The 24,463-nt window shown below is 37.2% G+C and overlaps 1 protein-coding gene and 1 long non-coding RNA gene across 8 annotated transcripts in view; both read right to left on the reverse strand.

The window, feature by feature from the left end:
* NALCN (sodium leak channel, non-selective) overlaps positions 1-24,463 on the reverse strand; it is a 230,477-nt gene that overhangs the window by 16,896 nt on the left and 189,118 nt on the right. For 6 of the 7 annotated variants that reach the window (XM_068182541.1, XM_068182537.1, XM_068182536.1 and 3 more), the window contains 15 exons: positions 19,290-19,391; positions 18,783-18,852; positions 17,477-17,568; positions 17,193-17,315; positions 14,690-14,746; positions 14,179-14,299; positions 13,946-14,077; positions 12,084-12,251; positions 10,833-10,937; positions 10,009-10,115; positions 7,231-7,351; positions 7,045-7,143; positions 3,519-3,612; positions 2,876-2,982; positions 2,403-2,477 (listed from right to left, as the gene is read on the reverse strand). In XM_068182541.1, coding sequence (XP_068038642.1) covers positions 2,403-2,477; positions 2,876-2,982; positions 3,519-3,612; positions 7,045-7,143; positions 7,231-7,351; positions 10,009-10,115; positions 10,833-10,937; positions 12,084-12,251; positions 13,946-14,077; positions 14,179-14,299; positions 14,690-14,746; positions 17,193-17,315; positions 17,477-17,568; positions 18,783-18,852; positions 19,290-19,391 — 1,573 coding nt within the window. The remainder of the gene's footprint in view (positions 1-2,402; positions 2,478-2,875; positions 2,983-3,518; positions 3,613-7,044; positions 7,144-7,230; positions 7,352-10,008; positions 10,116-10,832; positions 10,938-12,083; positions 12,252-13,945; positions 14,078-14,178; positions 14,300-14,689; positions 14,747-17,192; positions 17,316-17,476; positions 17,569-18,782; positions 18,853-19,289; positions 19,392-24,463) is intronic. The other variant, XM_068182539.1, reaches the window with a different exon arrangement.
* On the reverse strand, positions 19,398-23,254 carry LOC137469621 (uncharacterized). The gene is made up of 3 exons (XR_010996617.1): positions 22,915-23,254; positions 22,565-22,820; positions 19,398-20,575 (listed from the first exon to the last, which is right to left on the reverse strand). It is a non-coding gene; the product is annotated as an uncharacterized lncRNA (long non-coding RNA).

Raw genomic sequence — 24,463 nt, forward strand, 5'->3', positions numbered from 1 at the left:
ATGCTTAATGTATAGATTGCTGAGGTGAATGCGGGGTTAAAATAGCTTAAAGTCACACAAGTAATGTCAATAACATGTAGCTAAAAAAGGTAGCAGTATCCTATCTAGCTGTCTGTAAGCAAACTAAAATCACATAAGCAGGTCTGAACTCAAGAATATAACTGTGTTCTGCAGCAACTACAGATCAAATTTATTAAAAATATTTCCTATATTGCAAATATTTCTTGCTTTAAGGAATACTCTGTACTCAGCAGCATGAAAGAGAAAAAAGCTAAGAACAGTAAAGGCAGTATATTTGACAGTGAACCTGGTAAAAGCTTCCAAAGTGCTTGACATTTCCAATTTAAGTAACAGGAATGCAGATAAGAAGCTCAAGAATAGATACTAATAGTTACAGAAATAGTCACATCAGGTAATGGATACCAAAGTAGAATGATGCATGTAGAGGGAACACCTAAGAGTTTCTCTTATACAAGTCATATTAAATTTTAGAGCAGGTTATGAGTTACTGTATAAAGGCTATAAATGTCAGGCATTCATTACGTTATTTTTTCTATCTCACCTTGCAATCCTGCATTTAACATTTCTGAAAACAAAACCAAATATAGGAGGACACTAGCTTGAGGTAAAATGCTGATTTTCCAGTTAGCTTTTAGCCTTATAATGTTTTCTGAAGCCTGACTACAAAGTGAACATTATGGTCTCTGAATCTCTAATTACCATTTGAGTTACTAAGATATCTTGCCTTCAGTTACCTGAGATGCCCTAGAGGATTGAAGATGGATTGATGGGTCTGGCAGGGATGACATAAGACCTATAAACATCCCTGTCCTTCTGAAGTGGCTAGTGGAGGTAACTGAATCTCACCCTTCATCTCCCTCGATCACAGTAACAGCTTAAATACCTAGATCACATATAGAATTTAAACACCTAACTTCAGGTGTCCATAATCTTGAACTGAATACCACACCATGGAAATAAAAAAAATCACATCTCCCTTTACTCTGTCATCATCAGTGTGGTAACAAAAGTGAGATCTACAAATTCTTCCTGTTTTCTATACCACATATATATGCTGTGAGCAGTAGAGGTTTAAGGCTGAATTAAGAGTTGTTAGATTGGACACAGGGCCATCAGCTATGCAGAAAGCAGACTCCGTGACCAGACTATGCTGCAGTAAGGACAATCTTGAGCTGGAAGCTGCTTCTTCTCTCCATAAATTGTGTGCACTCACAGTGTGATAGCTTGCCTGTTGAGACAGTCCAAAAATTTTTCTTGGCTCTGACAAAGTTCCTTTGAAATTCTACAAGTGTATTTGTTTCCCCTGGCAGTATAAGAGAAAATAGTATTTCCAAAGACATAGTTACTAGGTAAATTAAAACCTGCCCGTGTATGACACAAATAAAACTTTTCTGTGTTTGCTCAGCCTCTTCAGACATACTGATTTCTCCTGGGTAGGGAAAAAAAGAAGAAACAACATGGACATACTCTAGCTACAGCTGCTACAAGGTATTCACGTCATTTTTTATTCATCACTACTGGCAAAACCTATCAATGGAACATAGGAACTGTCATATTGGATTAGAGCAACGGGAAATGTAGTCTACTATCCTGTTTCTGATAGTGGTCAGTATCAGCTATTCAGAGGGGACTGACAAGAAAAGTAGTCAAACAAAAACTTTAAAGATTTATGTACCATCCTAACCACAGAGGAAGCATCTTCTTTATTCTTAAATGGGTATCCTTATACATTTAAAAAGTATGTATTTTCCAAAATGTGTTTAAATCATTAGATTCCAGTCTCATGAAAACAGGCTAAATACACCTTGCAGAGTTTGTAATAACAATATTCTCATAGATAAAGAACTGCTACCACACTGGAGCCAGCCTTGTGCAGCAAAAGATAGACAATACTGGAGCTGGGACATAGCTTATAAAAAAGATATTAAAATGAAGTATGATATTTGAAACAAAACAAAGCTGGGAGAGGTTTGATTTTGTCACAGGTACAGAATAGCGGAAATTAACACACCAGATAAAACATAAATGGATGAAGCAGAACTTCTGTGAGGCAACACAGACTTTTGTTTTATGGAGGGAATGTAATATGACATGTTCTACAAGAAAAGAGTTCACTGTGTTCACCAAAGCACACTGTTAAATACTCAGCCTTGAATATATATAAAAAGACACAAAGCTCAAGGTTGTAGAGAAGTATGACTACGACACATTAAAAGTTTCCTCTGACAATACATGTTTAAAGACAAGTGACATGTAGAACCCTGAATGTACACATTCAGAAATAAACACCCTAGTGAAGAACAAGAAACATCCCTAAAGACAAAATGAAATATATAGATACAAGTCTTAATCTCAAGAAGTCAAAAAATATATTACTTTACCTCAAGGACAAAAATGAAGGTGAAAACAACAGACATTGTTGCTAAAGGCACAGTTACTGGATCTGCAGCATCCCACTGAAAAGCAAACATAATCCATTAATAGAAGAATAGCTGATAATTAAACAGAATAAATGCTTCTTCATTGCCTTTTCTTAAGTGTTTTGTTAATGACTGAATTTCACTTTAAAATATACTCGAAATGAATGGCATTTTGGTGTACTCTTCTCTCTCAGATTTACCCCTTAACTAGAAATTATAAATAGTGGACCAGACTACAAAAAGGCAGAAATTGACTGAGCTGCACAAGTTACAATTAATCTACAGTGATCTATGCCAACTGATTGCTGTATCTAGAAATCACATTTCCTTGCATTCATCATACTAATGTCTCTACTGATCATTAATTGGTGTTAGGAAATGTGCAAACACATGCTGTACTACTGTAATGAAGTGCATAAAAGACACACAATTACCTTAACTGATAACAACACAGATTGGGCCAGAACAAGTACAGCAATAGTTCTCTTAAAAAATGGATGTTGAGTTATATCATACATCTTTGCTCTAAAGCCATCGTTATCTGAAAAAGAAAGAGTTTGAGGAGGAGAGTTAAAATACACAGTAACATCCATCCTCCCCTATTTCTTGACATATTTTCAATGTTCATTAGAAGCAAAATAATCCTTTCCCATTTTCAAAATAAGTTTCTATTTTTCTGCCACAATTTTCCATATCAAATAGGACTTCCGAACATATAATTTCAAATACTGAACACCAGTGTTGCATGAAAGCTTTGGTACTTTTAGGGCAAGTGCATCATTCAACTGCTGTCAGGTTAATACATTCCATTCATATCATTACAGCCAACTGCAGATATTTTTCATTTAGAAAATAAATTTTTCATTAAGGCTTATCCTAGAACCATCGAAGCACAACCTTTTTAGGGTTGATTTTAATAGCCTTATGGAGAGATCTGTAGTTGGAGCCTGTTTCCACATTAACTTATGCACAACCTCCTAGTGGCCTCACGATTACAGTTTTAATTTGAATCGCAGACTCCTGGGGAATTACGAACACTAGGGCCCAACATGAATAAAATCAAAATATCTTTGATACCCGGACGAGGTGGGAGATGAAGAGGTTGTGCTATCTTCAGTCTGCTTTTCAGATCTTCCCATCGTCTCTGATCTACAGTCAGTAAAGCTGTCCCCTTAATAAACAAAGAGAAGCATATAAAGCTTTTGTCACTTAACAGCACGGCAACATGAAAACAATATTCTCTTTGGTGCCTGAAATAAAGCTGCATACACAACTTCCCTTAAATAACACACTACTTGGGGAAAGGAGTCTGAAGTATCAGCAGTTACTCAAGAGGATTTCTGGGTGCATTAGCTGTGAATCTCTGGGACTCAAGTCAGCAGGCACAGTTGCTGCTCTTTGTAGCAGCAGCCCCATGTGGGCAATGAAACACTGCAGGAGGTCTTCCATTTGACTGGATGTCATTTGTCAGGAAGCAGAGTGGTGAATTTTGTCTGGACTTTGCAGCAGAAAATCCTGTGTCTTACTAGTGCCACTAGTTTCTTCAGGGAAGAAGCCCTCCAGGAGACCACTGCTGGTCTCCACAGCTCTTCTGCTGTGAGTGTAATTGAAATAAAATAATAGTATGCTATGAATCAACAAGAGCTCTCCACAGAGGAAGCACAAAGAGAGGTGAAGACACATCTTTAGGGTGGATGGTGGTAGCTGGTAATGTGTATAAATGTTCACATAACATAGCAAACTTCAAACAGAATTGAATGTTATCTAAGATGACCTTCAAAACAAAATTAGTTCCTTATCACTTTAGAGAACTGTAAAATCTCACAGAAGGATTCTAGAGTTACAAAAACAAAGGAGACATTTCCAAGGTAAATGTCAAAATTCTGTCTCCCAGACACTTGGCTCCTGTCCCTGTCAAAAAGGAGCCACACTGAGCTGGGTGAGGGCTGGCAAGATCTTCTCTCTTACCTGGACACAGGCTTGTGTAGATGCTGGAACTGTGGCTGGCTGTGCAACTGATAAGGTCAGGATTTCTCCATCTTAGTGAACATGATCTCTTTATGGAGCTGTGTCCCTAGATGGTACCCTGGGAAGAGGTACCTTCCAACATAATGCGGACAAAGTGAAGATGTAAAGATGCTGACTACTCCTGTCAGGCCCAAATGGCACCATTCAGAAACACTTAGATTAAAAGGCAACACATTCACCCCAAGGAGCGTGTCTGGTTTATATTCTTGGAAAGTCTTCACTGCAAACAAGAAAAAAGGTGGCAAAAAGGTGGACTTCTGTAAAGTCTAGTGGTGCCAAATTACTTTGTTGCTCTGAAACTGCCAGTTCCACAAGCAGGATCACCATAAAGGAATCACAGAGCAGAGCACTGCGAGCAAGTCTAGGGCTGAAGGAACTGTGCTTGCATTTGGACTTCAGCTGAAAGTGACAGCTAATACTTGAGTTGTTCACGTCTTCACTGCTGACTGAACTCCTGGCACTTGGGAGCTGTGACAAGTGATAGCTGGGCACTGAAATGGGGTTGGGGGTTGGAATAATTTGGGCTATTGCCTTGTCACTGGGACAACCAAGGACAAAGCCCAGAGCTTGCTGTGGTACTTCCCAGTCCAACGTTTCCACACTTGCAGTTACAACAACTCATACAAAAAACTAGAGCGTATCAGAAATTATTATAAATTTTTCCTTTTAGAAAATTGTTTGTTCTCATGTAAAATAGTTTGTTCAGTAATTGCTCAACTCTGATCCTCATCAACAACTCCTGTAATTGTTCTAACCGTATATCAGCCATGAATTTTCTAAAGAAAATATCTACTTTAAACACTCATACATTGGTCAAGTAACTAGTTTTAAGAAAATGAGACTGAACCTCACATTGTGGGTTGTTTTGCTCTCTACTTTCTGGGCTAGTTGCCAGCCATCTCTCTACATATTTTTTTTAGTTTCTGGACATTTCTTCACTCTACTTGAATATTAATTGGGCTGAAACTCTCATCCACTCAATTAATATTAATATTTTCAACTCAAATCTGAAAAAAAATTTCTTTTCTCTATAGTAAATACATAAAAAGTAATGAGTACTCAAGGAAAAAGAAAGAAAAACAAACATTACGTTCAAGTTACTAAGAAACAACTGAAGAAGATGAACCAGAAGATATAAAAGATTTATACTTTAAGTATCATGTGAATTCTATAGAAATATTGCCCGATGTGTCTTTTTATTGTAATTTACAGTGAACTGTAACTAGTAAGCAAGGACAAAAAGCATAAAGCTTCCTGTATTCATCCGTGTATTGAAAGATTTGAAGGAAAAGTAATATTGCACAGCTGAATAAAAAGTGACAAAAGCATCTATAAAAATCCATTGGAGTTCTCATACTGCAGAAATTTCAGCTTTGATAATTCTCAGTCAAAATTTAGTGAATAAGAAAAGAAATTTGTACATTGCTCCTTGTTGTTTAGAACAGATATATTTTAACAGGAAGGACATCTTACCAAAATGACACCAATGATATGCAAACATAAAAATACCTTCAAAACAGTAAAGGTTTTAAGCTATTTATTTGGCTCAAAACCTGACTGACCTCACTTCATGATGCCTTGCTTGCCCACATTAATGCTCAGTAACGTGCTGCTTGGCTCCCTTCTGGAAGGACTCCGGTGGTTTCCCTGATGGACAAACTCAGTGGTTGTGTTTGCTACTGGGCTTGGGTCAGGGCCAGAGCCAGCACCCAGCTCCAGAACAAGCACACCAGGCTGTCACACATCTCCATGCCCCATAGCACGTAATCATCTTTTTCCTACAGAGCCACGAGTGGTAAAAATACCATATCTCATTATTTTTGTGACTTTGAAGTGAAAGAGGTAAAAATTAATAATTTTGTCTCTATGCCTCAGAGGCACCACAAGAGGCTCAGAAAAACCCCTCAGATTAAAGGTTGTGAAGTGTGCATGCAGCAGTCCCATCCAGAGGATTCTACCTTTTAACAAGTGTAGACATGAGCTGCTGTGAAGCAATTCCCTTGAGGTCAGGTTTTCCTACTTTTCAGGGTAATCCAAAAAGCCCATGTGAACTTGCCTAGAACACTAGCTACCTTTTTATTTGAGTGATGGCCAATTATTTTTACAATATTCTCTGTGGTTTGTAAAGAAAAAGCCACAGTTTTACTTGGGGTCTGAAATACTGCAATGGCAGGGTTCTTAAGAGACCCCTTCACTGCAACACAGGCAAGCATAACACATCTTTTTATCTGCCATCACATGTATACCTACATCAAACTAAGCAGCATCTGTAAATACATGGTGCTTTATGTTCAATCTCCATCTAGCAGCACAGCTGCACTAGAAATAAACTCTAATGGCTTTGATAGAGTGTGTGATGGATTGCTGTCATCACAGGCTTCAATTTTCTAGTAAGTATGGATCAGGTGTATCTGAAGCCATATTTGCAGTCTTGCAAAATGTAAGATTGGTAAGCCAGTACTAAAGGCAGCCTTACCAGGTAATAGACAGTGTAATATCAGTTTCAGGTTTCTCACAGAGCCAGTTCTACACTCAATAAACCCTCTTACTCAGAATAAACCACCTCACTTAGTACCTTGTTTTCATTAAAATTAGCGATGACAACTCCAACAAAAAGGGTCAGTCCAATCATGCAGCCAAGGAATACAAAAACGTGAATGTAGATTCCATGGATCTGAATAGACAAAAATAAGATAAATAGTTAAAAAAAACCCCATAGTTATTTGCTGCAGAATTCAAAGAGTCTGATGTGTTTCCTTACCGGCCCAACACGATGAATGATAACATCTCTGACTTCCACCCAGCCTTTTAATGACAGAACTTCAAATAGTGCCAGCATTGCATTGCCCACATTATCAAAATTAAAATTCCGAGGATTTGCCCTGAAATGCAGTACACAAATAGGTGTAACCAGCAGTAAAATTGTTCTATTTGTTATCTTGATTCTTCATAATCTAACATTTAAATACTTTGCAAAGTTGGGGTGAGAGCCTCTGAAACATATCAAAGCTCCATATCAGGAATTAGAAAACAATAGCAACAGCAATAGATATGCAAGCATAATTTTTTAGATCCCTATGTATGTTTTATTTTCTCATTCAGAGTCTGACTCACAGCAATAAAGCTTATAACCTGTTCAAGTCCAGGCTGGATGGATTTGAGTTCATGTCCAGCCTGGTGTAGTGTGAGGTGTCCCTGCTCATGGCAGGGGGGGGTTGAAACTAGAAAATCTTTAAGATTCTTTTCAACCCAAAACATTTGATGACTCTATGTTGCTGCATGTTAAAGCTTTTGCCAATGAAATAAGAAAAATATATCATTAATGGAAAAAGTTCGTCTGATGGCATTGGCCAGATTCTAAAATAAATTTACTTGCAGGAAAAAATTCTCTAACTCACATAAAAGATTCAGACTCCATGGTCAGTGTGATTGTTTAGAAAATGCTGTTCCCTATTTCATTATCATGAAGAACTGATAGTATAAAGCAAAGCTTACTGAGAGGACAACACATCTTCATGGCTTTCCTATACCATGTGCTCTGACCTTTTTATTAGTTGAGATTCAAGAGAATGTTTCCAGTTGAACATTAAAAGTGCTCTCTTTGGGCTAGGTTAGCGTGTTGCTCTTTCTCTACAATCCAAGCCAGATAATCCAAGGAGCCCAATGACTTTTCATTAGTTTATAAGGTAAATAGTTGTATTCCAGAAGAGTTATTAAGTGTTTGGTGCTTCTTGAATCCAACCATTCAGTGAAAAGAGAGATCTCAGTTGTAGATAGTTATTTTTAATGCAGTCCTTATACTGACATCTGGCACTTGAAAATCTGGCCTGACAGCCAACAGGTGGTATAAATGCCTTTGTGGTAAAACATTTTACTGCAATAACAAAACATTCCCCAAAGTTTACAATTATGCTGATTAAGACAGTTTTTGCTTATTTCTGGACCAAGCTGAACAGGATTGAATTTGCTTACTTGAGGAAGAATTTCTCTGAAGCATACAGAAACAAACACTTCTGCAGATGTTAGAGTTTTACTGACTGTTCAAATCACAGCACACTATTTCATTAGTGTAAGGCTGTCGGAACCCAGAATGTCCCTTGGACACTCTTGGATGTTCTGGGCCCAGGTCAAAAGCATTTCAGACCCTGGAATGCAGCCACAGACCCCTGTGGCTTTGAACCTGATCCATGGAATAATCTACCAACCTTGCAGGAAGAACAAGAAATCACAAAAGTTTAGATATTGTAGTAGAAGTAGTCACAAAGTGAAAAGAAGAATGTTTGAGTGCTGTACAGGGGGGTTTTAGACCTTGTACAGAGGGGTCTGAGTTTTGTACATGGGGGTCAGAAGTTCTAAGATGGAGGGACTTGGGTGGGCTCTGTCCTTTTTCCTTCTTCTCCCTAACCTCCACGTTCTTGGTGATGTTGACACTCACAGATTGGTTTAGAGTAGAAAGTCACTGTTCAATATAGGTGATGGGCATTGGGGAGAAACCATAAACATCTAATACGTAATGTATGATATAAAAGAGGGCACCAGCCCCCTGGGTGTTGGAGTGTGCCTTTGCCTGACTGCTGAACGGACCACAGCAGCTCAGGGAGAAATCTTTTAGATAACATACAATAAACTACCTTGAGACCAGATGGCTGAAGACTACTATGTCTTTCTTTGGAGAGACAGGTTGGAGGAGAGACTTTTCCACCTTTCCGGCTCACCCCAACCAGGGGGTGAGTTCCTATATAAGGTGGCTCTCAATCTACCACTGCTGGTACATTCTTTATCCACACACATGGCAAATAAAAATAATTGTGGCTGTTAAGCTGATTTTGCAAAATGCCAACCAAATGAAAACTATAAACAATTAAAACGAGTGAGTTTTGCCTGTTGAGGTATTGGGAAATATTAAATATATTAGAATACTAGGAAAAAACCATACATTAGCTTTTAAATAAGTTTTATTGCACTTCTTCACCAGATAGACTATAAGAACTCCCTGCACTGGATAAAGGAAGAAACTGCTGGCTGGCATGGTTGACATCCTTAAAGAGAAAGGCTATTTTTTTTTTTGATATAATAATTTGTTTTTATGGGTAGCTGTAGTCAGGTTGATTTCTATTTCTTTTCCTTCCCACTTTTCCTATTTATTCTTAGTTTCTATTGTTACTTTATGGCTCTCAGGTTGCCTTCATAATAGTACTAAAGAATAACTAAGTGATGATACTTTTCAAGAAAATAACTCCCACTGTAATAATAACCAAATCAAATCTAATTCCTGTATAGCTTCAGTACCTAGAGGGTTTTTCCTTCCTTTCTGGTTTATGAAATGGAGGTTAAGTCTGGAAAATTTCATATATCTGTCTTTTTACCAAACGTGCCAGAATTTTTACTCTTATTATCACAATATAATTATTACTCTTATTATCACAATTACAATAACACCCCTCCATCAGTGATTTAATGTCATCACATTTGAGCCATTTTTTCTACACCAACAGTTGCATTTTTTGAAGAACCATAAGCCAAAATGTAGCAAACTCACCAGACTCGTGGCACCCAAAATCCAGGCTTTTTCTCTCCAGGTCTTAACTTTAAATTGAGATTTTTGGAAACACTTACATTTATTCTGAAGATGCCATGACAATCCTCCTAGAGTGAAATAAATCACAGCCTGAGATTAAACAGAAGCCTGTGAGAGATGCCAACATGCCAGCATAAACAGTAAATTTGCCATGATGGGAAAGCAATATACAAATAAACGAAGGGTTATTTATGTCTGTGATTAATAGTCATGGACCTTTACCCAAATGAAAAAAACATCTTAGTAAGTGTTCCATATACCCCTTTCCTTCAGGACTGACAGTGCTTTTCAATTTGCAAGACTACGTAGCCTTTTACATCTTTCCTAAAGACCACTGCTCTCTTTAGGTCATGATGATATTTCTCCAAATGGAGTAAGAAACACAGATAACTTTCTCCATGTAACCCACATGGCATCCCCATTGATTTGGACCTCTAGCAGTCTAACCTGTTTTTCAGTTGTGGACCTAGGAATGCAAAGGTTATTTTCCATTATTAATTCCATATGCCATCCAGTCCTTTGCAAGTAACATGATATTCATTTGACAACTTTTTTTAAGACAGTCCTCAGTATTTGCACCTGCTTTACTTTTTATATGGAAACCTATCCTTACCCTCATTTGCTGACCTCTTAATCACTTTTCCCTCCATCATCCTGCTTCTGAACAAGAAAGTGCCCAATACCTCTGTTTCTCATATGATAGCTCTGATTGCCCCTCTTGCTTTCCCCAGCAGGCAAAAATGGCATTAGATACCATTATTTTGAAGCAGAAAAGCAGTTCTCACCCTAGAGATGATGTGAGGGTCATTGCATTTAGCCAGTTTTCCAGCAAAGAGCTGCACTCCAAAGCTTGCAAAAACAAGCATTAATGTCAGCAAAAGAATAGAAACCTGTAAAGATGAAATTGGACTCGTTAAACTCTTCTTCCATACTTGAAAAAGGGCACCATCTCCCTTGGTGAACTGCAGGGAGGATCATTTTGTGGCATAAACCTGGAGATATGGCTTTGGTGACAGACATATTTCTTTAGGTTCTGGTCCAGTAACCAGGTGCTGTGTTATATCAGTCTTATTTTTAACATAGGATCTAAGAATTGCAGATAAGGATAAAAGATTTTGTGCACTCAGTGTACCATCTTGCTAAATTCTGTATCCATAAGAATTGCCACTCACTTTAAAGTAACTGTTTGAGTACTTGCATATGTGCTGCTTCTGTTTTGCTGATTCAGGCTAATTAATCTGATTAAGCCATTGTTAGATATTTAATTCCAGGATAGCTCCAATAAAGATAAGCATGAGCAAATGAAGACGTAAATATCTTTAACAGAATACAATATTTATGAAATGTCAGCTAGCTTTATACTTTTTGTCCTTGTTCTATCACTATCTGTAAATATTTTGTAGCTTAGTGTTTTATAACCACCTGACCTAATAAAGCCTTCTGTTAAGGAATAAGACGGCTGTTGCTTAGGCTGACCAATACCCCATAGGGTCCCAAGACAATAGATTATGTCTGATCAAGCAATCATCGACTTCATTGTTGTTCTTATAACTGTAAGTATGGCCATGATGATAACAATAACAACAATGACATAAAAATGAGATCCAGATCTGTGATGAACAGCTGTATTGGTTTTGGCTGCCTCTCAAAAAGCTTGAAGGTAGAGACCTGCATCTCAGAAACCAGGTTTACTTTTGGTCTTGCAGAGTTTCTATGCACTACTTCTCATATTCCTTGACCTACCAGAACTGTGAAAAAGGGGTAGATTCTTTTTCAGTAGTCTTCCTATGTAATTATGACTAAAATTATGCTAAACAAATAGCATAGTTCCTTAAAGAACTATTACAACAGCTTTACTCAGTAAAAGTTACTTATATTCTAATTTTTAGCCTCTTGTGTGGTCATCTGCAGTGATACCACAATGAAAAGTAAACAGACAACAATGGTGAAAAGAATAGAAAACATGAATTTTATATCAAAATGTTATTTTATTAATCCTTCATATATTTTCACAAGAAAAAAAAATGGGTACATACCAAAAAAATTTCCTTGAAGCCACTAAACAGCTCTCGCACTACCTTCCTCATCTGAGGGACCAGTTTGAAAATTCGAAGGGGTCGGAGGCAGCGGAGCACCATTAAGAGCTGAGCTCCGGATTTGGCAGGGACGTTCTGAGGCATCCAGCACAGGAATATCAAACTCACCTGGAGGTGACAGGACAGGAAGAGGCAAAGAAGGGTCAGCCTTACAATGTCTTACTTGGCATAGACACAGCACAGAAGGTCAGTGAAGGTCTCTACCTTAAAATTAAAGGAAAGAATAAGGCAAAAGAGCATCTAATTTAGAAAAAGGGCTTAGATCTCTTATGTCCTGGCTTATTGTCCTAACTAATGGGCATCAGCTTGTCTTTGTCTTGCCCTTTGACTCAAAAATCCATTTTATATGCTTAATTAGATGGAATAGTTCCAAAAGGAGAAATCAGTTTGGCTGACTCAAAACAGGGACACAAATTATATTGTTGGAGCAGGCAGCATTATTTCTCTCCCTTCTTCTCATTTCAGAGACTCTATGCTGAAATGAGAAATCCTCACCTGAAAAGTCTGTTAACAGTTTTCCTGACAGTTTTTCCTACCACTTTGTTACAGGCATAAGTGGTTTTGTCACCATGTGGTTTCATTACACAAATGTTATGTGTTTGGAACTGTTTTCAAACAGCATAGCTGTGTTGTGTAACCTGAACCATCTCTGACAATTTTTTCTTGGTTTAACATCTCCTAAGTGCTTCATATTTTTTAAAAGCCAGTGTTATCACAGGGGGACAGAGGTGAGAGTATTACAAAGAAGTAAGTGCACAAAAACTGGAGGATCAAGATGATATCACCAATTATTTAAAACTGGATATAATTTGTTAAAAAGAAAGTGATAAAAGGCAGCCACCCCACAAAAATAAACAGATTTAACAATCCTTCTGACTTTCTGCCACAGTCTTTGAAGATGACTTCAGTCATATTCAAAATATCCAAACTACTGCACCGAATTTTTTCCTTCAGACAAGCAGAGGGATTCAGAGAGATTTCAATAAACTAAAGCACACAGGAATTATGCATACTACAGTAGGAGTTTTGTACAAGTATGCATATTTTTATTTATGCTAACAAAGGAATCTTTGATACAAATTGATCATGACAAACTTTATGCAGCACATCTGCCTAGTGGATTAATCTCTGAAAGATTTAATCTAAATCCATCAAAGCCATTTTTCTCAGTAATTTCTTCAGTTAGAAAATATTTCATACTGTATTATATTTAGCACTGGTTTTGACACATTCTATGGTGTTTACTGTCATATGTGAAGAGGAAATGGATACCTTCCTCTTGTATTTTAATGGAATGCAAGAGATTTCCCAGAAACTCTTGCGAACTGTTGAGAATTTTTTTTTTCCGGAGAACCACTACTGATAGATATGGGATATAGGTTTCTTTGCTTTCTTCTATAGCAAAACCAGCAACAAAGATGTGCCCTCTGTCAAATGGTAAATGGTTTTGAAGCATTTTCAGTAAAGCAGGAATAATGTTGAGAGGGGAAGAAGCAATTAATGTCTATGAAACAGGTAAAATTAAGATTCTTCTGCATAAAAATGCTAAAATGAGCTCAGAGTTCTCAAGTTTACTCTGAAGGAAAATCAGATCTTATACTTAAAACATATCAACAAATAAAGAATTAAAAGGGGCTATACAATGACCCCACACTAAATTGCCAGGTGTTTATCAGATCCATGTACCACTACTATTTGTATCAGAGTACAGAGACAAATTTCTTCACACTACTAACCATTTATATAACCAAATATATCAGAGTTAAGAATCCACAAAAACCTTCCATAAATAAAAAACTTACAAGATATATAAATATGTCCATAACTCCTCCAAAGTCCCTAATGACAGCTGTTGGTGTAAAGAACAAGCCATCTGCCATAATCTTCAGATTAAGCTCAATGCTCATGAATATTACAAAAACATATTCAGCAATCTGAAAACAAAAGCAGAGAACAACCATAATTTAGGGACAGGCAGTGGAGAAAAGCAAGGTGACTTTGGTTCAACAATTGTAAAATGCTTCAGTGACAGTACCTGGAGTGTTGGAGCATGCATGACTCTTCTAAAAGGAGATTCAAACATCATAGAAATGCAGGAGCATATCGTAACAATGATCATGACCCAGTCCAGGTAAGTAACCAAACCCAGCAAGTCACTGCGAATGATACATAAGGAAATGCCATTACAGAAATGCCCAGAGCTCTGTGTGCTTGCTTTGTGCCTACACTACACTTAAGTCCTTTTCTAAGAAAAATAAATTGAGCTGAGAAGTGTCAAAGATTTTCGTATTTCAGAAATGCATAGTAAAACTAGAGAAGTTGCATGCAAGTGAAGAAGAAAAGTCTGATTAAAAAATCATGTTCCTGTTCATCCTTCTCCCCAGACAACTCCATGGTAAGAAAAACCTTTTTTGAAAAAAAAAAAAAAAAAAAAAAAAAGACATAGACATGTGCATGCACATTTACACACATCCATGCACGTGTGTGCACACACACTTATACTGCAAGCTTATGAGACCAAGCAAAGTTACTTTAGCAGTGCTTACTAAAGCTGATGGTATTTGGTATTTTTCACAGCTCCAGTAACAGGATCTGTTTTAGAACTATAAAAAGAAGAAAAGATACAGTCATTTACATTTTATTTTAGTCAGCATTATAATTATACCATGCATCCATCAACTCCAAGAAATTTCTGTCCAAAATCAAGGCTACATTTTATCCTGTCTGTATTTTAAATGTCTGTATAAGTTTCATTTAATTCTATGTAATTTCATTCATATTATCAACACAGCTAGAATCAATTTAACTCATTGCATACCTGTAATTCCTCTAAGATTCTTTGCACTGACAGGTGTTTTTGGGTCTTAATTTTGTAAATAAGGACTTAATCTTTTAATTTTCTTGGGAATAGGGGGGATAACCTGTTACTGAATTTTAGCTACCAAAATGTTCTTTACAATTACTTCAAAACTTCTTGGACCATGGCTGGATGAGGGTCTGAGCAACCTGACCTAATGAAAGGTGTCCCTGTCCAAGGCAGAGGGGCTAGAACTAGATGATCCTTAAGGCCCCTTGCAACTGAAACCACTCCATGATTCTGTGATCATATGATACCCTCAGTTAACATACACACTCACACTCACACACACACGCACCCTTCCACAAGCTCTATGTCTTTTATTACTTCTTTAATCTTTTTCTGATTAATATTTTTCGATTCTCTGTATCTGAATTTTCCCATGTAATTGCTGTGCTCCACCTGCCATTAGGCAGTCAAAGAGTGAGAACCACTCTGTAAGTAATATGCACATATCTAGGTGACATGAGTTAAGATCCGGCTGCAGCAATTATTTATCATACAATAAATAATACAAATAAATCATACAATTTCATACAAAGCAGAATGCTGCAGGAGAAGCTACAAGAATACTTTCCAGGAAGCCTCCCCTGACCCACTAGTTATAGGCACTTTTACTTATCTTCCAGCTCCCGTAGGAAATCATGCCAAGACAGGATCTGCACTGACATATCCTATATTTCATTGGAGGGCTCTAGCCATTGGGATGTGAAATTGCTGTTACTTCTTTGCTGAGCTTAATGTGAAAAATGGACTGAACAGACTTGAGGAATTACCACCAGAGAGATTTCATGGTTATGAATTACAGGAATCCACAAGACATCCAAGGAGAATGAGAAAAATCTTCCACAGCCAGGTTCATCCTTACACCAGTAAGCACAGAGAACATAGTGGATTAGGTGCCTTCCCACTGAAGCCACTGACTTTTGGTTCTTAAACTCATGCTTCTCCCTACATCATACATAGCAGCATTCCTCAGCCTTTTTTTATTAGAAGAAAATATGTATCCTATCAGTTTGAAAAAGATATCTAGAATATCATACTTGATAAGCGAGATAGGACAACAAATCAAGTAGGGAGGATTTAAGTAAATGAAAAAAAAAAGAAGACTGTTCAAGAAAATCTGTTTATTCTTATAATTGCAAACATCTTATTCAAACTGCTTTAATATAAATATCCTGTTACCATTGGGCACTTAGCAATGCTAAGGGGCACTGACAAATACTTGCTAAGTGGATTTCATTGACTGTTTGTGTGTTTTTGTTTTTTCTGTTTTAATTTGCAACTACTTCATGGACCAGTGCACCACAATCAAGTTAGCAGTTGCATAGAAAAGTGGGGATGTAGCTCAAGGACATGTCTCTACTAAGGTGGCAGAAACTTGAATATAGTTATGGTTAAAAGTGAGTATCTAACCATCCTGTCATGCTAACTAGAAGTAATTTGTTGAAGGGCACAGAAAAAATCAATGGTAAAGCAGCTGCTGAAACCAGTTCTTCTAAGTGCCAAGCTCATGGCCTTGAGCTATCTTCTGTCTTACACTGCTCTATGCAAGGTGACATGCATTAACCCTTTAAAATCCTGGTGCCAGCAAGAGACAGAGGTTTAAAAGAAGAGTTGTGAGATGATTTTATACAAAGCTGCCTGTACATAGATTTCTATCTGCCACACTCACATATACCTACAACTTAGTTGCCGAGTCTTCCCGGTTTTCATTCGGTTTCAGCTTTTCTCTTTTTATCTCCCACAGCTGAACACCTCCCCAGCCCATTCTGAGTCCCTTTTTATGGTGAGCAGAGATGTAATTAATTTCTCTTCACCTTTTTCTGTTTTATGAGTAACCGTTAGTTTATAAAAACTTCTTACCTTATGATGAGGAATAAGAGAATAGCAAGCTGATTCCCAGATGTCTAAAAGTGGGAAACATTAGCTTTTCCTCTCAGCTCACACCTACAGTTTCCCCACATTCTTGTCCATCTCAGCATCACAGACTGCTCAAACATGTCTGCCCTAACACAGCATTTTATTGCTTCCTTTCATCCAGCAGCAAGACTACACTGCAGACACTGGCTGCCAGCTTGTGTGGTGACCGCACTATATGCAGTTTTCCTTGCAAAAGGAAAGTTAGAGCTTGGCTGAGGACATGGTGGTAAGCACCCCGTGGAACCAACGTTGCTATGAAATGAACTTACGCATTAAAGCGAGCCCGTACCACCACTCGGCAGAAGTTCCTGAATCTGTGCTCACGGCCAACTATGAAAAGGGGTTTATCAAAATACGGGTGATTCTCTCGCAGCTCCTCCTCTTGGACTTTCCTATTGAAAAAATGTAAATTATTAAGTGTTACATATTATCCCTGGCAAAAATATCCCTTCCACTTTGTTCTTTTTTTCATGTTGACTCTTAATACTTTTAACTTCATACAGAGAATAGTTAATACAGAAAATGTACACTCAGACTTTTGATTTTTAAATACCTTTTCATTTCAGCTTGTTCCTTTTTTTCTTGGATCATCTTTATCTCACTGTCTTCTCTCTGTGCATTTCTGTATCTCACTGTGTTGGAGTGCTAGAAGCAAAATTATTCCTTTTAATCGAGGTCTAAGGGTTGTTATTTTTTAATGCTTCAGATGAAAGCAAGATATGGTATTTTACATAGAAATATACAAATGAAAGATCTTTATTTTCAAATGTACTGCACATCAACTCAGTCAAGCATATTGCACAGTGTTTTCCATCTACGGAGCAAAAGGCTCCTTATTTTCATCAAGGTTAATTTCAGTTCTAATTTCATGCTTGAGGCACCATCCAATCTAACTTTTAACTTTAAAAACAGAGGTCCTGTAAGACCAGCCAACCTCTCTGAACTGGAATGAATACAATCAAAGTTACTAAGGGCAAAGCCTGGGAAAGAAAAGGCTTTGGATACCCTTTCAGCTTCTCAAGCCTGCTGCATGGCTGCCAGGCTGCAAGGCATGCAGATCACACAGGTAGCGACTGCTGAGTGCAGGGATGAGGGAGAGGGATTTAAGGAAGGAGGGAGGGAAGGAGGGAGGCAGGATGCTGTCTGGGCTCATGCAGTGGAGGGAACAATCAGCATAACTATTCTGAGTTATGTGAGTCTTTGAAGCACTCCTGGTGGGGTAATGCTGGGAGTTATCCTTACTGTTAGCTACAAGCAAAGCCACATCTGCTTTAGTTACCTTTAAAGACTGAGATAGTTTGGAAATGGGTGACTAATATTGTATCTTGAAATTTCATTGCCACAGAGATCCACAAAATATCATATGAATTTGCAGAAATGAAAACGCACTTAAATGCATGAAATTACACCACAGTGAAATCCATGATTACTATTCTTCCTTTCGGTCTTTGTCCCTTTGTCTGGCAGTACTGCTGCTTGGAAAATATTGCTAAACTTCCATCAGAAATTTTGAACTGCTTTTTTCCCAGCCTGAGTGATTTGTATAGTTCCAGAGTAACGCTTTTTAAGGTGTACTGGGTAGCATTGTTGTGTTCCTAATACAGTGTCTACAGATTCAGTGAATCTATCTCAGCAAGTGTTCCAAAACCGTAAGTCTATCAGTGAAATAACCATGTCAATTATTTTGAGGATAATTCTAATGCAGATACTGCATTTGTCTTATGACTTCCTTTCAAGATTTGAAAAGAAAAATTGCAAGCAAGTTCATAAATAGAATTAGTATTACACATGCATTTGATAGCATATATTCTAATTTCTTATATTCTCAAATTTAAACCAGCATTTCTATGAGGACTTACATCTTGAGTCAATGTTTCAAGAGATTTTCCTCTGCTGATTCGCTGGCTGTTTGAACCATGTCTCAATGACCTGAAAGAATCATAATCAATTTAACAATACATCTCAATATGAAATTTTGACCTTTTTAAGGTGGCCATTATAATGCACTTCTCTCCAGCCACCCACTATCTTAAATTCTTATCATTTTTCTCTTGCTAACATCAGAAGCTTATATGCTCTTCAATTGTTTTCAATCTGGTCTAACATAAGCCAATTTCTGTCCTTCTGATCTTTAAATTGATAGCTTTGTAGTTGGCAAAGGAAATGACATTTGAAATAAAAAGGCATTTTTTTCCATTTATACAGTACAATGAATTTCATAATGGTTACAATGAAGAATGTAGAATTCAGTTCTTTGTAGAAGTAAGTAGTTTTGGCTTTTCACATGTTAGGGATTGCTCAAATTTAATTCCCTTTGCCACCTTTATTTTAAGAATTTTAAACCCATCCTTTCTGTCCATTTTTACCTGCGTTCTTGTCGTATATGATGCTGGACACTAAGTATTGACCTTTCCTTTGCTGGCTGCCCCTCAAATGATCCACTCAGCATGCGTTGTCTAGTGCAGGCCCTACAAAGAAATGTAAAGATGATGACACAGTTTTCAGTATAAATTATCATCTCAGAGGTAGCACATTCAGAGAAATCAGCTTGGCTTTGTGGGGAGCAAGTACTTCAAGAACAATAGAGAATAACAATACAAGAGCAATGGACTTTCCATGAAAATATTTCCCAAGCAATGGACCTCCCCTCTGCAATACAACCAGTCATCTGATGAACCTTCTCCATGCCTTAGCAAGAATCATCTATGACTTTTTTTCAGTTTGCTGTAGAATTTTTGGTCCCTCAAGACTTCGCTAAGAGTGAAAAGCATCAAACAATGCACTAACCAACAGTAAAACCAGTTTCTCAGCAATAAAGAAGGTAATAAAAAAGTACAACAGCAATTTTAGTCCCTTTCAGGGCTATACATACACACTTAGGATCTAGAACATAACTTGGAGTGTTCAAAATAACTGGAACCATATCCAGTATGAAATGAAAAGCTGCACATTGCTGATATTCTGTAATATGAAATATCCGTTCTCTGGAAATGCAGTCAACATGCAGCATTTTGTTGTGTGGGTTTTCTCACTTGTTTGCTCATGGTTCATTTTGTTTTTTGCTTAATTTTGGCAAACACATTTTACACATTTTGGCAGAAATTAGTATTTGTTGGCCAGTAAGTGTGCCACAGCTAAACAGAGCATGCGTGTCTTTATCTTGATTGCTACAGTGAAATTGATTTGCTTATGAAAAAGAGAGATTTCCACTAGAAGAGCTCAGACAGATCCCTCTGATGGCTGAGAAATGGAATTTCAACATTGGAAACATGTTTTTACTTTCCAGAATGTTCAATTTAAAGTTTACAGTATGCACTCCTTATTGCTCATTTTGTGTTATGGGATCATTTAGAGAAACACAAGACCCAACTGGTAATATTCCATAGTTTTTTATTGAACTGAATGCTCTTCTTTTCTTTTTTTTTTCTGAAAAGATGAAACAATGATACACCCTTTGTATAACCACTCTATCTGCCAGTCTGTAAGGCTTAGATAAATGCCTTGGCAGCATGGGATGATCGTGCTTGATGGTAAAAGGTGTCCATGGCATGTTCTTTCCCCACCATGGCTTTGTTTTTCAGTCTTTTCCACTTTTTCTCCTTCTTCTTGATTTAAACACATAAATTATATGAGTAGGAATCCCAAGTGGTATCTGGAACAAAAATGAGAAGCTTAGAATGCTTGTCAGTGCCACCACTGCCAATCAGATTAGCATGCTAGAAAAATACATTGTGCTACACTTGTTATAGGAAGCATTAGGTTATATTACACTGAACTAAAGCATCATGACATACAAGAAAATTACTGCATGTCTTATAAAACATAGCTCATCTTAGACAAAACATGAATGTTTTACTACAAAATGATTTAATGCATTATATTGTGGAGGATGATACCACATAACACTGTCAGAAAACAACCGAGATACTTGAATACCTTTGCAATTTTTGATTGAATAAAAGGAAAAAAAATTTCCTAAGAATACATCCTATTTCACTCCATTAAAATGACAATCCAGATTTTCCCAGCAGAGACAATGAAAAGTTCTGGGGTCTGAGTTCTGTGTAAAGGCTTCTTGGTGTGACAAAGAGGCTAACTTACCTCTTTTTTCCCCTGTAAATATAAATTATTATGCTCTGCTTCTAATAGCTAAAAATTATTTTCTTGACATCAAAATGTAACTCGTACATCAACTTTTCATGATTTTGTATGTAGCAAATTGAATTCCAAGTTATACAAACACTTAGTATTCATAATAAAAGACAGCTTTAAATGCTCAAGCAATAAATTCTTTATCTGAATTATGAACAAGATGGCTTATTTGATTATTAATAATATTGAGAAATAGACATAGCCATATACTATGGGCATACTATGGCAGAATGGGCATGCATAAAAAGTATCATCTGCAGAAAGACTTTGCATTGTTCATGATCTCTAAGTTAGATTCCTAAATCTGTATTTAGCCTTTACATCCATTGCCTCATTTTCAATACCTCTGGAAGCCCTGCAGCTCTTGTGAAGTCAACAGAGAAATAATGAAATACCAGTTGTTTAGCACAGAGATCGGAAATTCTAATCAAGTAATTGCAAAGAAACAATTATGTATTTCCAGAGAAGAAGATCAGCTGAAAAGTCCTTGTCTACTTTTGACAGCCTCTCTGCTGGCATTTTCCACTTAATGGGAATTACTGCCTTGGGAATTAATCTTCCTTGTATGAACTCTTAATAAGAGCCATGCTTAGTTATCCTTTTGACTGAGAATCTGATATTTTTCAGCTGCTTAGACACCAAGAATTGCAGATCTTTGGGAATTTTTGAAAAAGATGGCAGCTGCCATGAATTCTCCAGAATTGCAGAGTTGCCAGTTTTAAAGTCTGCAATAGGGCTTATGTTCTCACTGTAGACACGTACATGTAAGTGCTTCTTCTCAGTGTCTGCCTGTGAGCCACCTGTCCAGGCTTTTAGCCAACTCATAGCCAAGGGAGATGCTGGACCCAATTAAATTGGCTGTACAGAGGTGGCCAGAATCACCTGCCATGCCTTGGAGTATTTTGCTTTGCTTCCAGCTGCTGCTACAGTAGGGTACAATACCCCTAAAAATTGTTGTATTACCTGCCATCTTCCAGAGGATGTTTTGGACATCCTCTGGCATCTCACACATTACTATATATGTCCATATATGAACAACTTCAATGAATGCTTGGTTAATTAATTTAATTAATGATGTTTGGAAGGTATTAAAGTAACTATAAAGTGGGCATCTAAAGACAAAGCAGTCAGCTAAAGATCTTACTGGGCTCCATTACCTTTAATGATTAGACCTCTGTCAACTAGATAGTAGAGTTCATCCCTTAGCTCACAGGCAGATTTGGGTACCTGGAGTTGAATCCCAGACCACGCACAATCAACGTGCCACAGTGTCAAAAATTCAGTCCTATGTGGTTTGAAGATTGGAGTTTTAAAAAACCACTTTTCTTGCCTTGATACATTTTTATGTAACCTTTTGACCTTTCTTCAAACAACAGAAGCAAAATTATTCGTTTTATTTAAAATTGCTCTTTCACTTGTGGTGAAAGACGGAAGGTATGAAACAAAGAAGAGACAAGAAATATCTCAAGCTTCTGGACTTTGTACTCACCTTGCAGAACTCTGAACATAGTTCAGCAGCTGCAAACCACATGCTCCAAATTTGCCTTGAAAAGTACAAATGTAATAAAATATCCCGAAAGAGAAAATGCAATTCCTTAGGTAACCAGAAAGCCAGGTGAAGATCACATAGATCAAGATAATATTGGGATACCATGTAGTTTGTGCCACTTAGTTTGTATTACCTGCAACCAATTAGAAGGTCCACATTTCTGAAGTCCTTCAAATTATTTCATGCTTTAGAATTCCTGAAAAATAAGTCGTGAACAGAGTGTTCAAGTAGTATTCTTTGACCAAATGTAAAATTTTAAAGGTTTGGATCAATAATTCAAAATACTATACCTTTCACGAATATTCTGAGGTCTCTTGCAGAGGGTAAGCATGTGGCTCACGCTTGGATTTTTTAGTCAGGTATTCTTTCTGCAACAAGTGCTCACTCATCTTGCATTCCAGTAGAGCACTGTTTTGGGTTTTTTTTTTCTGTATTTTAATGTGTGAGTATTTATGCAGTAATTGTAGCAACTGCATCTATTACTATCTACTTTTGTTGTTCTCTATGAAACATGCTCACACTGAAGCCTTATTTAGTAGTGTGGTGCACTTCAGTGCAGTTACCAGCATCATTCAGCACTGGTTTCACTCTCTAGGACTCTCTATCCTTACTAAATCATTCTATGCTCACATTATATATAATTCCACAGAACTTGGAATATATGGTTAAATGTAGCAGCTGAAGGTTCATGGGGAATCCACCTGAGAGACGTTGTAGTGTTTCTTTCTTTCATTTATAAAGTTAATTTAATAAGGCACTTTTTGAACTGCCAGCACAATGCACATTTTCACCACATCTACTCTACTGTTCTTTGTGGGAAAAATATACTATTTTCTAAGGAAATTTGAATCTGGCTGTTGAAATAAAATGGATTATTAATGCAACTTGGATAAGTCAGGTTTTTTTCTTTTCCATGTGTTTTCTTGTTTCCTTCCTTATGTCTCTAAAGCAAAAAATGAAATAGTCACTTATTTTCTTTAGTGACCGCTCAGGCAGTTGAGCTACGATAGGAGACTTTCTTTCCTTTACCAATTTTTATTGTGATTATCATTCTTGCTTTCCTGTTTCAGCTTCTCTTCTCACAGATGTTTATATAATAACAATTTTTATTGGACTGTAGAAGAATCAATAAAAGCAATGCAGAAGAAACCTCAAGTGGCTATCTAGTCTACCACCTCTCTCAAAATGGATCAATTCCATACCTGCAAGTGTTGGAGATCCCATAGCCCAAAAATCTGGCTTCACAACTGTGCTTTGCAGTAATCCATAACATGGTGTTCATTTGGCACAAGCCCCATGAAACAGTAACTTCTTTTCAGTGGCTATGTGCATCCCAGTATTTCTTTTTGTTTGTCTTTGCGTCAGGCAGATGAAATTCAGTGATGTTGTGTACTTGTAGAAATTTAGGAAGGTGGTGACTAAGTCTGGATTTTGCATAGATGACAAAATTCATCAATGGAACTTACCAGGAACATTTGTTCTGAGAAATGCATAGGGTCAAAACCTCGAAGTTATGAAGAAAAAAATCATACTCTTAAGAGGGAAAACAAAATATATGCCAAGAAATTTGTTGCAAGTCAGGACCAACTAATACAAGTCAGTTACTTAACAATGGCAAATTTCTAATAAAGGATACCAAAGGTATATCTTCTAGGATCATAGAATCATAGAATCATTTACGTTGGAAAAGATTTTGCTCATTCTCTGTATTAGTATTCAGGGCGATTTTATTTAGAGATAAACTTTACAGCTTTCCTAGAAATCACTGTATTTTGCAGAAATACTTGTATGAACAAAGTCTGAATTATCTTCTAGCATATTAACAGACTAGAATAGGAT

This window comes from Anomalospiza imberbis, chromosome 2 (genome assembly GCF_031753505.1).
Source record: "Anomalospiza imberbis isolate Cuckoo-Finch-1a 21T00152 chromosome 2, ASM3175350v1, whole genome shotgun sequence".
NCBI classification, from domain to species: domain Eukaryota; kingdom Metazoa; phylum Chordata; class Aves; order Passeriformes; family Viduidae; genus Anomalospiza; species Anomalospiza imberbis.